This window comes from Haliotis rufescens, unplaced genomic scaffold (genome assembly GCF_023055435.1).
Source record: "Haliotis rufescens isolate VD_foot unplaced genomic scaffold, xgHalRufe1.0.p SCAF_1, whole genome shotgun sequence".
NCBI classification, from domain to species: Eukaryota; Metazoa; Mollusca; class Gastropoda; order Lepetellida; family Haliotidae; genus Haliotis; species Haliotis rufescens.
In genome coordinates, this window is record NW_025963779.1 from 28,833,733 (window position 1) to 28,851,577 (window position 17,845).

Consider the following 17,845-nt stretch of genomic DNA (forward strand, 5'->3'; position numbering starts at 1 on the left):
GGGATCCCTGCCGCGAGTGGTATTGATACATTGATGCGACGTGTGTGTGTGTGCGTGTGCGTGTGCGAGCGCGCGTGTGTGTGTATTGTAAGAGAGGAAAGAAATGTACATTGTGTAAAAATTTGATATGTGATGAAATGCACTTTTTATTAGAATGTCCAAAACTCTCAGAAATTAGAAACAAGTTTTTGCCTCAATACTACTGTATGTATCATTCTGCCATAAAATTCTCACATTTGATGTCCATTACTTATAAGCCAATTCTATTAAAACTGGCGAGTTATATAAGATCATGTATGGAAATGTTCCACTGACATGTTTTCTCCTATTGTATCTAATTCCTGTGTCCAATTACATCTCTGTATCACTGTCGTGATTTACGAGAATAAACATCATTCATTCATGTTGTAGTCGTCCGTGCTTGATTCATAGTACAGACATCAGGCATAAGGAAATACAAAGAAACGGCTCTTTCCCTTCACATTATTTAATGTTCAGATAGAAACATATCACAGTCACAGCATATGAGTGGTATCACAGTGAAGCTGGAGTTTACACAGGCTATACAAGCAGTAAGTAGGACATGATATCACCGTATACCAGGAACCGCCATACGATCTGTATGTAGTTCAATGCGTGCTCAGTGTCCACTGTCCAGAGTCCTCCTTTAATAGAAGTAACATTTTTATAAAAGCAATTAAAATATGAATGTTAGATATCGATATAACATGGTACATAAAAGTTCTTGATTGAGTGTGTAATTGGTGTTGATTGGGTGTGTAAATGTTTTTGATGGGGTTCATGTTCTTGATGGGGTGTGTAAATGTTCTTGATGGGTGTGTAGCTAGTGTTGATGGAGTATGTAAATGTCATTGCTGGAGTGTGTAATTGTTCTTGATGGGTGTGTAACTGGTGTTGGTAGGGTGTGTAATTGTTCTTGATGGGTGTGTAACTGGTGTTGGTGGGGTGTGTAATTGTTCTTGATGGGTGTGTAACTGGTGTTGGTAGGGTGTGTAAGTGTTCTTGATGTAGTGTGTAACTGGTGTTGGTAGTGTGTGTGATTGTTCTTGATGGGTGTGTAACTGGTGTTGGTGGGGTGTGTAAATGTTCTTGATGGGTGTGTAACTGGTGTTGATGGAGTATTTAAATTTCATTGCTGGAGTGTGTAATTGCTCTTGACGGGTGTGTAGCTGGTGTTGGTGGGGTGTGTAATTGTTCTTGATGGGTGTGTAACTGGTGTTGGTAGGGTGTGTAACTGGTGTTGATAGAGTATGTAAATGTCATTGCTGGAGTGTGTAATTGCTCTTGACGGTTGTGTAACTGGTGTTGGTAGGGTGTGTAAGTGTTCTTGATGTAGTGTGTAACTGGTGTTGGTAGGGTGTGTAAGTGTTCTTGATGTAGTGTGTAACTGGTGTTGGTGGGGTGTGTAATTGTTCTTGACGGGTGTGTAACTGGTGTTGGTGGTGTGTGTAATTGTTCTTGATGTAGTGTGTAACTGGTGTTGGTGGGGTGCGTAATTGTTCTTGATGGGTGTGTAACTGGTGTTGGTGGGGGGTGTAATTGTTCTTGATGGGTGTGTAACTGGTGTTGGCAGGGTGTGTAAGTGTTCTTGATGTAGTGTGTAACTGGTGTTGGTAGTGTGTGTAATTGTTCTTGATGTAGTGTGTAACTGGTGTTGGTAGGGTGTGTAAGTGTTCTTGATGTAGTGTGTAACTGGTGTTGGTGGGGTGTGTAAGTGTTCTTGATGGGTTGTGTAACTGGTGTTGGTGGTGTGTGTAAGTGTTCTTGATGTAGTGTGTAACTTGTGATGAATGAGCGTGTAAGTGTTCTTGGTGGTGTGTGTTAATATTAAAGTTTTTGATGGGGGTTGTTAATGTCCTTGACTGGGTCTGTAACTGGTGTTGATCGGGTGTGTAAATGTTCTTAATGGGGTGTGTATATGTTGTTGACTGCTTGTGTAACACAGTATACTGACTCCGAGCCGACCACTCCTCGTTTTAATGGATAGCGCCAGGCGGGGTAAGAAGAGGTACCATCTGTTACGTCTGTTGGTATGACGAGGCCGGGGATCGAACCCCCGACCTTTCCCTCTAGGAGCACACGCCCTATCCACAAGACCACGGGGGCGGTTGTACAGAGAGCCAGCCTGTCATGAAGGGGTTTAAGTCTCATTTCACAATGATTCTTTTAAGAGAGCATGTCACCTCACTAATTTGAATCCAGAACAGCACTGGTGTCCATTGTTGCAGAGGAATTATCAGGTCCATTGCTGCACAGAGCAGCCTGGCGAGCAGTTGTCCATGTTTGTCGGTGATAGTATACGGATTATAAAGAATATTTACAGAAATATACTACGCTAACAGGTTCCCACTTCTTCAAGGCCTCATTTCATATAACTTAGTGCTACGACTATCATGACTCTTAAGCTTTAACAGAGTCACGTTGTGTTAAGATGCTTTGTGGGACGGGGCTCTGGGACTGACCAAGATGTGTAGGGTTGATATATCGTATAATATAGTGTTGTGCCGGTGTGGACGTTTTTCGATCTCTGTCACTAGTCTTGGTCGTGTCTCACCGTGGCCATGAGGTGTAGGATTGATATAACGTGGTAATATAGTGTTGTGCTGGTGTTGACGTCGTTTCATCTCTGTCACTAGTCTTGGTTGTGTCTCACCGTGGTCATGAGGTGTAGGGTTGATATAACGTGGTAATATAGTGTTGTGCTGGTGTTGACGTCGTTTCAACTCTGTCACTAGTCTTGGTTGTGTCTCGCCGTGGCCATGCGGTGTAGGGTTGATATAACGAGGTAATATAGTGTTGTGCCGGTGTGGACGTCATTCCATCTCTGTCACTAGTCTTGGTCGTGTATCACGGTGGTCATGAGGTGTAGGGTTGATATATCGTATAATATAGTGTTGTGCCGGCGTGGACGTCATTCCATCTCTGTCACTAGTCTTGGTCGTGTCTCGCCGTGGACATGAGGTGTAGGGCTGATGTAACGTGGTAATATAGTGTTGTGCCGGTGTGGACGTCATTCCATCTCTGTCACTAGTCTTGGTCGTGTCTCGCCGGGGCTTCCTGAAGTATGCTGTTGCACTGAAAAGAAAAGATGCCGCAACATGATCTGGTGTTCTACAACTGTTTGAATGGTATTACATCCTTTGCTTATTATCATGGATATAGTGGTGTTGTAAACGGTGTGTATTGCATCCTTGGTTTATTATCATGGATATAGTGGTGTTGTAAACGGTGTGTATTACATCCTTGGTTTATTATCATGAATATAGTGGTTGTGTAAACGGTGTGTATTACATCCTTGGTTTATTATCATGGATATAGCGGTGTTGTAAACGGTGTGTATTACATCCTTGGTTTATTCTCATGGATATAGTGGTGTTGTAAACGGTGTGTATTGCATCCTTGGTTTATTATCATGGATATAGTGGTGTTGTAAACGGTGTGTATTACATCCTTGGTTTATTATCATGAATATAGTGGTTGTGTAAACGGTGTGTATTACATCCTTGGTTTATTATCATGGATATAGCGGTGTTGTAAACGGTGTGTATTACATCCTTGGTTTATTCTCATGGATATAGCGGTGTTGTAAATGGTGTGTATTACATCCTTGGTTTATTATCATGGATATCGTGGTGTTGTAAATGGTGTGTTTTGCATCATTGGTTACATTGTCTTCTTGTGGTATTGGCCAGGTTTTGTATCTGAATAAAATGTTCTCGAAGAAGTATGCACCTTTAGAAAGGTCAAAGAATTGGATAGCTTTAACTACTAATCATAAACAGAATGAGCTCTGGTGAAACCATACAGAGCAAACATACAGCTTAGGTGAACGGTTCGTGAACTTATAGATTATGAAAATGTATCACCATATTTCTTATGTATAAGACTACCCACCCATTTGTAGAAAGTGGCCAGCCCTGCGCTGACCTCCCTGACGTCATCAGTGGTGTACTTATCAAGCAGCTTCCGGGCTCTGTCCGCGGTCCGGAAATGCAGTGACTCCAGGTTGAAGGCTTTAATCCGTTGAAGTATTTTTAAACTTGGCGTTAGATGTTTTTGAATCGCGCTCCAACTCTTAAACAAATAAGTGTAATATTATAGCAGACAGTGAACTCATGCAACCGATACATATTATATGAATAGAGTCAGAATACATCTCTGATTTTTTTCACAGGCAGCAATAGCAGTAATGCACGTATTGGAGGATCCCCAAAGAAATATTTAAACCTTCAATGTTCTGAAGACTAAATATACATCAACAGGTGATTCATATTACTGAACTGAACGGCACATGTTTGTCGGGTTTCATGGCATCGCGGCCACTGATTATTTTGACATCCCATAAAATAGATGGTAAATTGGTAAAATGTATATTAACCAGAATATCCAGGAATCTTGGAGGAATCGAAAACATATATATATAGCTGAGATACCTCCAGTTCATTCTGACTTTCTCCCAATGTAATGAACGTGGCTTTCATAACGTCGACGATCAGTGGGTTGGTGTCTCTGTAGCCATGGATCTCTGCAACAGTCCCATTCTTCATTAACAGGATTGGACTAAGGAACCCTTTGAGCCTCTTCTGTTGCTGCAGGAATCTCTGAGCCTTCTGAATCACCTGCGAGTTCCTGAGCTCCTGCTCAACAACGCTGTCTTCAATACCATTCAGGGCTGCCTCCAGACGTTTGAGGTTCTGCTTGGACATTTCCTTCTCAACAGCTGCAGTGATTGGAATTGGGATAAATGATTAATATAACGGCAATAATTCCACGTATATTAAATTTCACAACCAAACTTATAGATAGCTTGTAACATATACGAACGAGATATTTGGTGGGTAATAACAAAGGCGGAATGTAACATTTTCGGCCATACAGAACCCTGCTATGGGAATTGCATTACATCTGAATTGAGCATTACTTTGGTCACTTCGGAAGTTCTCTAATGCTGTTTTTCAGGTATCATTTCTGTTGTCATAACAACGCTGTGTACCTTCCTCGTAGAGTTGTTGCAGGACTGTTCTGGCTTCTGTCAAATCGCCCCTGTCCGGTAGGTTGGCCTCCTGGAAAGACGCTATTGCAGCTTCTAGACCTTTCTTCTTCCTGGCCTTTGTGGCACTGATTAACTGGTCTCGGATGTCAGATGCCTTCTGCCCATCGATTTCTGTGGACATGACAGTGAGTGAGTGAGTATGGTTGTACGCCGCTTTGACCAATATTCCAGCAATATCACGGCGGGGGACACCAGAAATGGGCTGCACACACTCACTGACATGCCAATGAGTGACCATTGATAATGTACACATCCATGGTTGAGAGTGTATTTCAGTAAGTGTTCCCTCGAAGTGAAGTTCCCGTTTACCTGTCTTGTGTTTGAGCGGTAATCCCAGACCCTTCATATACCCCACTCACCCCACCACCCTCTACTCTAACCCAGTAGTCACCAACATTCACTAACCCTCCTGTTCCAAGTCCACGGCCATGGCCTTGGCTGTCAACAACAGTTCTTCCAGGTCTGGGTGACCTGAACGTTCCGCGTCAGCAATCGCCTTCTCCAAATCCGTCAGGCTGCGATGTTTCAGTGCTTTCTTTAAATTCCGTTTCAGTGAGTTTATCTCCTCTTCCTTTCTCTCTGGAAGAAAGGTCAATATTCCGTGTCACCAATATACATAATCGAGTCTGGGCCATACAGTGATTGACACCATGAGTACTGTATTGATCTAAGCAATTTAGATACCATGACATGCATCAATCAAATCAGCGAGCCTAACCAAACGATCCCGTTAGTCGCCTCTTACGACTAGCATGGTTTTTGCTGAAGGCCATTTCTAACCCGGAGTTATATGTAAACTCAGAACTGTGCAATACCAATGAAGCAAATATCAATTCTTGTTTAACTCATGTATACATGGATGACGTTTAGATGCATTAACTTAGGCAACGATCATCTCACGTTCTTTCCTAAGTTTTTCCATCTTCAGCTTTGCTTTCCGCAGATAGCCATTTGTATCTTTGAGTTTTGCTACTTCAAAGTCTTTGATGGCTTTCTCCAGTCTGCTGATCCTGTGGCCCCCAAGGGCTATCTGTAGGTTCTTCCTGACTTTGTCCTTGGAACACAAATAAAACAGTTGTCGTAATACTTGTGAGAGGAACTGCATTTGAATAAGAGGAATGCACTGGGACTATGTCTTAACCGCATGAATATTATAAATATATCACAAATATCAAATGGATTTGTTTTGTTGGTTCTACAGGATAGATTACTTGTGAAACCTCCATAAGGCTTGGGGCTCGTGTCCTTGAAATATATTAGAAGAAAGTTTATAGAAACACCTACCTCCTGTATCTTCTCGAAATCCTCTTTTCTACTTGTCAGCAAATAGTTGACGACGTTGTTGTCTTTGCTCTCTTCTCCTGTGTAAATCTGGAGAGCATACTCTTCAATGTCGCCATCATCTGGCATAGTGACCTTGACCTTAACGTTTTCGTCCTTGACCTCCTGTTCCACATATTGGTCCAGTTCCTCCGATTGCATTTTGTTGTGGCGCAGTCGGGCGACAACCTGCATCCTCGTGGTCATCCGGAAGTTAAAGGTCTGCATCGTGCGTTTCTCCATCACAACCACCCCTGATTTGTGGGAAGGGGCCGCCAAACCTTTAACCTTGGCTGTCTGACCAAAACCAAATCCAATAGGAGGATTCACTGGAAACATGTTTTTGTTTTCCGACCTTTCACTCACCTCCAGCTTGAAGGCAGCCATGGGTACAGATATAATCCCCAGGATGTTGTATTTGATAGACAGTTTATATATCCCTGCCACATGGAATCGAACAATTAGTCTCAGGTGTTTCCCGTTGGTTTCAAGGAAAACACACCGTGGCAGTTCAATTCCTTCTGGCAATTTATCTTTGGACAGTGCTTCATCAAAATACAGGTCGTATGCAAGATGTGTTTTGGTGTCTCTCTTTTCTTCGAATTCCAGCTCACATTTTCCATTTTCAGAGAGAAGAATAGATTTGTGTTCCCGTATAAGTTTGTAACCTGACGTGAAGTATCTGAACTCAAAACGAGGTACGTTGCAAAATGTATGAAGGTCCCATGTGTCACTGACAAGCTGCCATTCTCTTTTCTCGGCCATGCAGGTATAGATAAACTCCTCTGGGTGTGGGAGGAAGAAATCTTCATCCAGGTCTTTGATGCTGATTCCTTGTCTGGCTTGACCTTTTTCCCTCGTCCCTTTGCCATCTGCCTCTATTTTGACCCATCTTCCACTGTCATGGCCGATGACTCCGGTGAAGGCCCACAATGGATGGACAATCTGCCACGACCCATCAACGTGGACGATGTTCCAGTTTCCGATCAATCTTGTGACGTCCTGATCTCCGACCTCATATCCCAGGCTTTTGACGTGACCTCTGACTATCACACACTGTAGGTTTGCAGCTCTGAGGAAATTCACATTGACGAAAATCTTAGCTGACATATTAATACTGACGATATTAATACTGTTTGCTTGCTTGTTGTTTAACGCCGCACGCAGTATTATTCCAGCTAAATGACGGCGGTCTGTAAAAAATTGATTTTGGAGCAGGCGACCCAGTGATTGATATCATGTGCATCGACCAACGCAATTGGGATACGATGACATGCATCAACCAAGTCAGCGAGCCTGACTACCCGATCCCATTAGTCGCCTCTTACGACAAGCATAGTCGCCTTTTACGGCAAGCATGGGTTGCTGAAGACCTTTTCTATCCCGGATCTTCACGGGTAACTGATGATCATGACCTCCTGTGTCAGATCTACATACTCTACCTGTGCAAAGATGACCCTCTGACTAGAGGTTTGATATTCAAGTAGAAGTTTTGTCTGTATGGAAATGAATTTGGAGTCTAAAATTCACATTTTTTTATTATTCGAATTGAAGAATAATTCGAAATATATCCTTAAAATTTCAGCCTTGTTCAAATAAAATATATCTTGTAACGGCATGACATCACTTTCATGTGAAGCAAATACAGATGAACAAACTTATGCTTGAAAATTGACAGAAGCCCTTCACTATCCAACAACTACTCCGATTCTGATATACGGCAACAACGGATGGATGGGTTCATAACTCCAGCAATATATACTGAACCGCAAAAGAAACGTCACCATGGATAGATATATGAGAAACTTTATTTGTCCAAACACTGTAAACATGATACTTTGAGACATATTAAAAAGATGAAACTTGGCAAAACTGATCATGAAGGTTGAAATTAAAGTGTCAAATGTTCTTAAAGAGAAACACAACACTAGTCTCTGAGAAAATGGCATCACAAGTCAGTATCTCGTGTGTCCGCCATGTGCATTGATGACTGCCGTGCAACGTCGATACGTGGAATAGTTGAGGCGATTGATGAAGGCCATAGGCACTTGAGCCCACACTCTGAGGAACGCCTGAAGCAGTTCAGCTCCAGTTGTCGGCCTTGGTCGGACGTTATTCAACCGTCTTTGAATCTCGTCCCACAGGTGCTCAATGGGATTTAAATCGGGAATGAGGGCAGGCCAGTGCATGGTTCTGATGCCATTCTGCTGGATGAAGTCTCTTGTTACTCTCGCAGTGTGGGCACGGGCGTTATCATGGTGAAACTCGTGGTTGCGGCGACGTGCCAAATGAGGTATGGCGTGTGGTCTCAAGACTTGATCAATGTACCGAGCTGCTGTGAGCTGCACTAATGTGTCGCTGGTGTGTCCCCATGGTCTGTCGAGCAGTTTCCGCAGCAGTAACGAAGCGATCTTGAAGATGCTGTCGCACAATCTGACGATCCTGACGTCGGGTCGTGACCCTTGGTCATCCACTACGTGGTCGGTCATCTGTAGTGTTGGTGGTCTGGTACCGTTGCTGGAGCCTTTTTGCTATGGTCCTTACGTGGACTTGAAATGCATTGGCTACTTGCATGGCGGTTTGTCCAGCTTGCAATCGTCCAAGGGCTTGGTGTCGCTGATTTCTTGTCAATCCTGGCATGTGGTAACAATTCAATAACGAATGAATGATATCCGATTGTGGTGGATTTATAGGGCAAGAAATAGGGGAACGCATGTGCATTTCAATTTGCAAGAAACTCACGTGCATCGGTTTACCATGGCCGTTGCCGTGATGCGTTTAGGCGATCGGTTTTATTGTCATCTGCTTTGGTTTTTTATCATCAAATTTCATTTTCCCGGACAAGGAAATGTTAAATTTTAGAAACTTTGACAAAAATTACACAGATATTTAAATGACAACTTTTCATGCAATGTTACTTTGGGTGACGTTTCTTTTGCGGTTCAGTATATAAACAGTTCATCTATCCTAATTGTGCTTGGAAATGGACCATCCTGTGTCTCATAGAATTCCTCTCACTTCATTAACAATAGCAATCATAATGTCAGTGATATTAAGGAGTAACAGGAGGCAGTGATGATTATATCTAAAACACGTTTTGGAATCCGTAGCTTACTCGACTATAAAGAAGATTTTAACATTCAGGAAGAAAGATGCAGTTTGTAAAATATGATGTTACCAGGACAACGAACTATCTCGGTACAGAGAGACTTGCTGTATACCAGCACAGTGGTCTTTAAATGGGTGCATATGTGACCAAATAAACTTTCTGACTCAAAATCGATGCACATTATAACAACTGGCATATCAATCGTTGACGTCAAGGTATTGTGACTGGGTAACGCCATGGAAATAAACGGAAAGTCTTCTTACATGCCTCACAGTAGCTACATATTAGGTAGATCTTTGATGACGATGATGAACAGGCAACCATTATGATGATGTTGGTGGCTTTCTATTTATATATTTTTTTTAATGTATCCAATGTTATAATTGTGTCGTGGAACTATATGTTCTGCTCCTCGTCCTTTTAGTCAAACGACTATTCTCTAAAATACGTACCGACACAAAAGGGCAAAGAAGGAGGAGTAGGACCCTTTGTGTAGCTTCATCAGCTTCATGTATCCCCGGGGTGTCCGACCGTCGGTGACCCCTGGGTAGAACTGCTTCTCGATGTCCTGGTGACCCAGCCAGATAAACAAGGCCCGGACTCTCTCCAGGTCAGTGCTGAGATCACGAGTCAGATCAGAAGCCAGTGCTTCAAATGTTGTGTCGTCCGTAACTGTCACCTGCAAGTCAGTTTACATCATCCATTAATATAATCATGAAAACAGATTTTTTCCTGGAAAGCTTGTTTTCAAAATGCGGCGCTTTCACCGAGATTCTGACTGGCGAACATGATGGAACATGTATATGACATGGCGGTAGATAGCTCTTCCCTTGAGACCTTGTCATTCATGAAACTGATTTGAAAACCAACAATAGAAACGTCATTTCATGTCATATAGTTCAAAGCTCGGACACTGTATAACTATTGTGAAATATCAAATACAATACAGATTATAATGATGTTATACGGCTATGCATAAAGTATGCAACGCACTGATATTTATGAGTGAGTAATGAGATGTATATAAAATATTACAGAAATGAGCATATCTGGTGTTATAACTCTGCATTACGGCCTTGAACTTTTGAAAACGATTAAGAACAAAAGGAGAGAGAGAGAGAGAGAGAGAGAGAGAGAGAGAGAGAGAGAGAGAGAGAGAGAGAGAGCGAAAGAGAGAGAGAGAGAGAGAGAGAGATTCAGCGATTCCTATAAAATAAAGTGCGCATAATTTTCCGAAAGACTCAAATTTAGATTTTAGGCACTACATTATAATAAGTTCAAGAATGAAAGAAATCTTCGACGGTGAACTCTATGTCCAACCTGTCTTGCTCGGCTGTCAAGTTCTTTACTCTTTTTCACATCGAACACGTCTCTCTTTTTCCACTTGGGGGGTGAAGGTGGTCTATACCCTTTCACTGTATCAGGGACGGTGATCTGTAAATAGGAAGCGTCACGGGTTCTGTAGCTCACCTGGTCTCGTCTTCATACTAATATCTGAAGTGTAGTAATGTAGCAGCTCACACGGGTAAGACAAACTGTACATTTCAGTGAAGTCTTGCCCAGTGTTGCCCAAAGTCATACCCGGGAAGCAACCCTGGGTACCGTTCCACAAAGCGAACTTAGTGGTGGAACACTGCGAGACTATGTGTTAATAAAAGCGACAAAACCCTTTCCATAATAAGAAGAAGCCTCTGCTACAAGCAGAATCCATTGTATGATTCCGACTATAGCATAAGCATGTGTTTATGAATCATTGAATCAATGTGAATATGCATACATGCAAATATGAAACAGACGATGCGGCTTCACTGGTCTCCTATATTTCTATTTCAGGTCGGGGCAAGGATGGCCCAGACGTCCAAAGCGCAGCCATTTGTTGTGCAGAAGTGGGTCCCTTGGGCACGCCAGAGACCTATGATCTTGGGTTCGAATCCCGGTTCGCCCAATTTTTGTTTCTTGGTTTGTCAGCACCATACCCGTTCTCTTGGGTTTCACCAAACGGTAAATGTCTGAGACCAGTATCACTTCGGGCTGTCGTCCAACATCAAATGACACCGTGACGTAACTGGAATACTGTTAAAAGCGGCGTTAAATCCAACTCACTCACTTTAGTTCAGGTGGGTATATCAAGGCTACGAGAGCGATTCCAAATTCAATTTAGCGCGGTTAAATCTTTAGTTACAGCTCTACATTGAAAACACAGTATGTTATCTCCTACATGACCTTTCCCGAACCTGTCATCCCTGGCTGTAAAATAAGAGACAGGACCGTTAATACAGAACACGAACGTCAATCGTGCTGATACTTCGTCGCCAAGCCGTACGATAAGCTTGTTGAGAGTTACCGAGATGGCAGGGCCTCCTTTACTAACACTTCCTGGTTTAAATTATCACCAATGGCAACGTATATACAAATGTCAACATGCCCATGAACAAGACTGATATTGACAATTGTTGACAGCAATTTCAAGGCATCAAAGGCTCTTGGTGTATGCTTCTACACTGTCAAGATGCCTGGTAGACCTGTCTTTATTCAATGCTCACATGTTTGTCAGCCCATGATTCAAACAAGGGCGCTCCATGCACACACTCCTGACGTGAGCCTGACTCCCCAGTACGACAGAAAGGAGAATGCCGAGCTGTGTGTAGTTGTGACTGCCCAACAAGTTTTTAAAGTAATTTCAACGTAAAACGTACTGTTTCGTTGATAGTAAGATAAGTATATATCACAAAATGAGAATTAAAGGAGATAATGTAATGACGAAGTTTGCTATTAGTTTTGATTTTCCCAAATAATTCAGCGATCTCCATAAATAGTTCGCTGAGTGTTCTGGTATGCATGCGGGAAGTGATGCGGCTGTATGTTTCCTTTTTGCATATATCCATACGCGCACATTGCTCTTATTATCAGGACAAATAGACATGGCGTCTTTGTTCATAATTGATCAAAAAACATCGTTGGTAGTAGTAGTAGTTTGACATTTCATAGACTAGAGTACCCTCAATTTGATAAAGGGCAATTACATTCCAGGAACAAATGCACTGTTTAGAGTTGAAGAATGACTTTATTTAACAAAGAGACTATCACGCTTAAGTATTTTAGGATGGTAAATATCCTGGATTACTAATAGACTCTATGCAATTAGCTCACTGAGGCTCTCTAAATAAAATGTACACTCTTCAAAAAGAAGAAACGCAAAGGTAGATTTTTAGGAAATGTGCCTAATAAAGTCGATATATTTAATTTAATATCATAGATACAAATATGAAATTTTGGAGCTCGATAGTCACATGTTGTCGTTGCACAAAGGCATTGAAACTTGATCATTGTCATGTCACATAAGGCAACAAGGTTGCGCTGAACTCGTATCTCGTGTGACCGCCCCGGGCAGCAATCACGGCTCTGCATCTCCTCGTCACTGACTGGATAAGTGTACGAATTCTGTCCAGCGGAATTCTGCGTCATTCTGCTTGTAACGCGTTGGCCAGTTGTGGGAGTGTCTGCGGCGTGTTCTGACGTTGACGTACACGTCGATCGAGTTCATCCTAGAGGTGGTCGATTGGTTTGAGATCTGGAGATCTCGACACCCAGGGCAAGGCGTTGATGTTGGCATATGAAGATAGTCTACCGTGACACGAGCTGTGTGCGGTTGGGCGTTGTCCTGTTGAAACATTTCCCTCTGGAGGTCAACGATTGGAAGAAGGTGAGGTTGAAGAATATGATTTATGTAGCGATTTGCTGTCAAATGTCCCTGAACCACAGCCAAGTCAGATCTCGTGATGTAGGATATGGCCCCCCACACCATGACACTACCGCTACCGAATTTGTCGAATTCACGTACACAATGTGGGGCAAAACGCTCGTTTCGACGACGGTAAACACGTGTCTTCCATCTCGCCGGTTAAGAAGAAATCATGATTCATCGCTAAACCACACTCGTCTCCAGTTTCTCAAATTCCAAGGCTGTAAGGTTTGGCACGAAGGCAAGCATCGTTGTCGATGGATCTGTTGCAAAACAGGGACGATAACTGGTCTTCTGGGTCGGATTCCAGCATCGCGAAGATGGTTCCTGACAGTTTGGTCCAATATCCTCCTCAACCAGGGCATTCCGTAGCTGTGGCATTGCGATGACGTAGGTGGAACAGTCGAATGTAGCGATCCTATGCAGGGGTGGTAACTCTTGGTCGGCCGGTTCTCGGACGGTCTGCAGTGGAATTGAACTGTGTGTATCGGTCACAAAGGCGGCAAATGGTGCTGTGGTGGACGTTGAACCGGCGTGCAACAGAAGACTGCGATTCCCCTCTTTGGATACGTCCTGTGGCGCTGTTCCGATCGCCAGCGCTGAGTCTCGGCATTTTCGAACTTGAAAAATGTTGACAATTGAATGACAAATTATTGGCTTATGCTTGCCTTTTTATGGCCACTACCACGAGTTACGAATGCCATAACTTGCACGTGCATTTTGCTTTACTGTTTTCCTCCATTTTTAACAAGTGTGAAAACAATGCCGTTTAGAACATTGCAAATCGACAATGGCTGCGTTTTGACGCACCGTTTGTCGACTATGGCCACCAACATTTTCCAATTATATAACAAGTATTCAATTTATATACCGGATTTGTGTAGTCAGGTTCAATTAACTACATACAGCCTGTGCGTTTCTATTTTTGAAGAGTGTATATGTCTAATACAGGATATTTACCATCCTAAAACTACAACTACTACTACTACTACTACTACTACTACTACTACTACGACTACGACTACTTCTACTACGACTACTTCTACTACGACTACTACTAATGTACACAACATAAAAGCCATATGTCCTTTCTCTCGAAGATAAAGGTTGTCATTTACATAAATGAAAAAATCAATTTTGTCAGGACACTGAGATAAAAAAATCCATGTTATTTGACAAGAAAATACAAACAGCTCATAAATATATAATCCTGAGACCAAGATGAATGTTGACGCAGGTTGGTTGCCTTGTCAGCGTGATTCTGCCTCAGTAAACTGCTGCTTCAGCAAACAAAGGTAGCTAGCTAATAAAGACACGTTTTTATATATTTTTAAAATTAAGTTTGCTCTCCCCCTATGCGCCCCTCATGGTTTATTCTCCCTGCAGTGTTTTATTTAAGAAATAAACGAAGAGTGGGAGTTGTTTATCGTACAATAAAACACTGCAGGGAGAATAAACAATGAGGGGCGTAGGAGGATGATAAAAATTACAAGCTTTAAAAATATTTACACGTATTTAAATAATGATGACTCCCTGAAGACATACCGACATCGGCAATGTCGGACAAGTCAAGTGGGGTAACTTTGGTATTTCTAGCATATTCTCCCAATCTTCGCATCGATTTGTCTGTACCTTATTTCCAATACCTATTGTCATATTTCTCCCACTTTTGGATGCGATCGTTCGGCCACTGCGTTTATCTGCGTTGCTCAGCTAAGTCTCAACTCACTAGACGCTTCCTTCTCAAAAGTACCGTCGTCCAATACACGAAGTTATCATGTTGCGAGCGCGGGTTCGAATCTCTAGAAATTATGTTTCATCGTGAAATAGACCACGCTCTCTTCATTGTTCTTTGCAGTGTATCGCGCAGCTATCTTATTTTAAAGAAACTGACTTTCATTTTGTGTGAGTTCATTGGAGTATGAACCTTCACAGAGTGAGGGCCAAACTGTATGGAAGTCGGAGCTTGGTAATTTCAACAGCGCCATGATGTCAGTCTATTATGACGTAACTAAAAAAATGTACTTTATCGCAGGATAAAGTACAGTCGACGCCTTTGATCTTTTAGCGAAGCATCTTCGGCATATATCAATTTATAGTGTTTGAGCGTTGAGCGTCGTGGAGTAACTTGATATTCATATCGCTTTCACACCTTAAGGCGTTACATTCTCTTTAAGACTAACGTATTCATTAAGCTTCTTGTCAACTGATTCAAGATATCATCTCAGGTACAAGATGTAGTTATATAAGACAGCTACGCGATAAATCGCAAAAAACAATGAAGAACGAAGTGTGGTTTGATTCACGATACAACATTGTTCTATAATGAAGTCATTTCTGGAGATTCGAACATGCGCTCGCAACTTGACGTTGTATATTTTTTGGACGTTATTTTTAAGAGGAGAGTGTCTAGTGAGTTGTTCCCCATAGATGTAGCTAGGCAACGTAGATAAACACTTTGGCCGGACGATCGCATCTAAACGCGGGAGAAATATGACATTCGGTATTGGGAGAAAAAGTACACTCAAGTAATCGACGTGAGAATATGTGGGAAATACCCACCTTTGCATAAAGTGGAGTTGTCCGACATTGCCGAGGTCGGATTCTATTGAGGGAGTCATCATAATTAAAATACAGATAAATATTTTGAAAGCTTGTTCGTTTTAGCATCATCCTTAAAGAGGCTACACGTAATGTTGATATCTCACATAAGAAATAAACGACTCGTGGTCGTTGTTTGTCGTACAATAAAACACTGCAGAGATAATAAACCACTCGGGGCTGCACTCTCATTGTTTATTCTCCCTGCAGTGTTTTACTGTACGATAGACAACTCCCGCTCGTCGTTCATTTCTTAATAACTGTACCACATATATACAAGTGAGTGAGTGGGTCATAATGCAACGGCTACTTACTGGGTCTATATCTGGATCATCCGTTAGTACCTTGCTGCTGCTGGTGCCACTACCCATTCTGAGCTCATCCAAGGATGTATACCCTCAATCTAAACACATTCACACAGTTTTAGAATAAATATATCACATCCTTTTTTAGGGATTGTCAAAAACATCTTCGCCGTCGTTTGACGTTGATATTTCAAACCATCTTCGCATTCATTTGACGTTGACATTTTCAAAACATATTCGCATTCGTTTGACGTTTGACGTTGACATTGTCCAAACATATTCGCATTCGTTTGACGTTGACATTTTCAAAACATATTCGCATTCGTTTGACGTTTGACGTTGTCAAGGCCACATACGGGAACAATTACGTATTCACATCGAATCAAAGTTTGAAATAAAACTTGCATAATCCGTCCTCCTCTCATACACTTATTCGATGTATGATACGTGACTAACAGCATAGATGCACGTATTAATACTTACGTGTGAAAATTGGCAGCTTTCTTCATAAAGTAATTTACTTTTTGAGTTAACAAAAAGTATCCCCAATTCGCAGCAGCTAGGTACCTATAAAGACACTTTAAGAAACTTGATCTAAAACACAACAAACATCTGAGCTATGTTCTTGCAATGTCGACACGGAACCTACAGCACATGTTGTCAATCTCACTGCCTCCCAGCAACTAAACAGGTTCACCACTGCACAGGTTCTTGCCGTCGCTGCGAGTGGGTTTGACGGTTAAATTCCAAGCATTTCACTGTCTCAAACGTAAGGGAACTTTTTGTTGTTAAGGACAAATTGTTGTTTGAATTGTTGTTTCTTTAGTACGTGTACTCAGCGATTAAGGCATTGCAGTGTTGATCAGGAAGTCCGCCCCATGCAGTGAGTCTACTCTTAGCTGAACTACCTATATCATATATCAGTTCAAAGAAAGCCATGTTTGAGGGTGCCAACCCCCTTTTGGTGAGCTGTATTCGGGGGTCGATTGAGCGGATATTCGGGACGCAAACATAATCATATTTGGTACAGATTCCACATTTAAAACAAAACATGGTGTACGTTAAAGTTACCTTCAAAATCGTTTATTTTTTTCGCTATTTTCTCAGGGATTTAACTTCAAAACGCATCTCTTTGCAATGCTTTTAAGATTGAGATTCGTGTCAAGTGGTATTCGAGGTTTAGGGATACGCAATGAGACGGAGTGAAAAAATAGATTCGGGATTCGGGATTCGGGATTCGGGGAGGTAGGGGTTGGTACCCTCATGTTTAGGCGACACACGGCAGGGTGAAGACACGGGCGGGGCGAGGACCTGGGATGACCCCTTCTTTGAAGACGGGAGGCTCTGAACTATTTTGCCATCGTTGTGTTGTTATGTTGTGTTGTAGCTACCTACTATATAAAATACCCGTCAGTGGAGTAAAATCTTTTACGCAATAGGCTTATATTATAGTGGGCATGTGATTAGACCTTGTACCGCTGAAATGTCCTATCACAAACGTAGGCAAACAGGAGGGATACATTTATTTACCTTCCTTTTTTATGTTAGTGTCGAGATAAGTTTGTTATTCTTGATATATTGCTTTGGAGTATTGTTGTCAATAGATAAAAAATAGATAACAGAATGAATAAAACAGGAAGCATGTGAACCATCATGTTTTATTCCCCGGGTGTTATTACCAGATTGACATTCAT

General features: G+C 42.1%; 1 protein-coding gene across 1 annotated transcript; it reads right to left on the reverse strand.

Moving 5' to 3' along the window:
• Positions 1-471: 471 nt before the first annotated feature.
• LOC124149454 (hillarin-like) lies at positions 472-16,960 on the reverse strand. Its single transcript, XM_048394275.1, has 12 exons — positions 16,635-16,960; positions 16,161-16,249; positions 10,824-10,937; positions 9,956-10,182; positions 6,359-7,466; positions 5,975-6,128; positions 5,480-5,653; positions 5,015-5,185; positions 4,455-4,741; positions 3,916-4,095; positions 3,041-3,096; positions 472-2,941 (listed from the first exon to the last, which is right to left on the reverse strand). Exons 2-11 carry the CDS (start codon positions 16,215-16,217, stop codon positions 3,049-3,051), a joined length of 2,520 nt encoding a protein of 839 aa, XP_048250232.1. The 5' UTR covers positions 16,218-16,249; positions 16,635-16,960; the 3' UTR covers positions 472-2,941; positions 3,041-3,048.
• Positions 16,961-17,845: the final 885 nt, after the last annotated feature.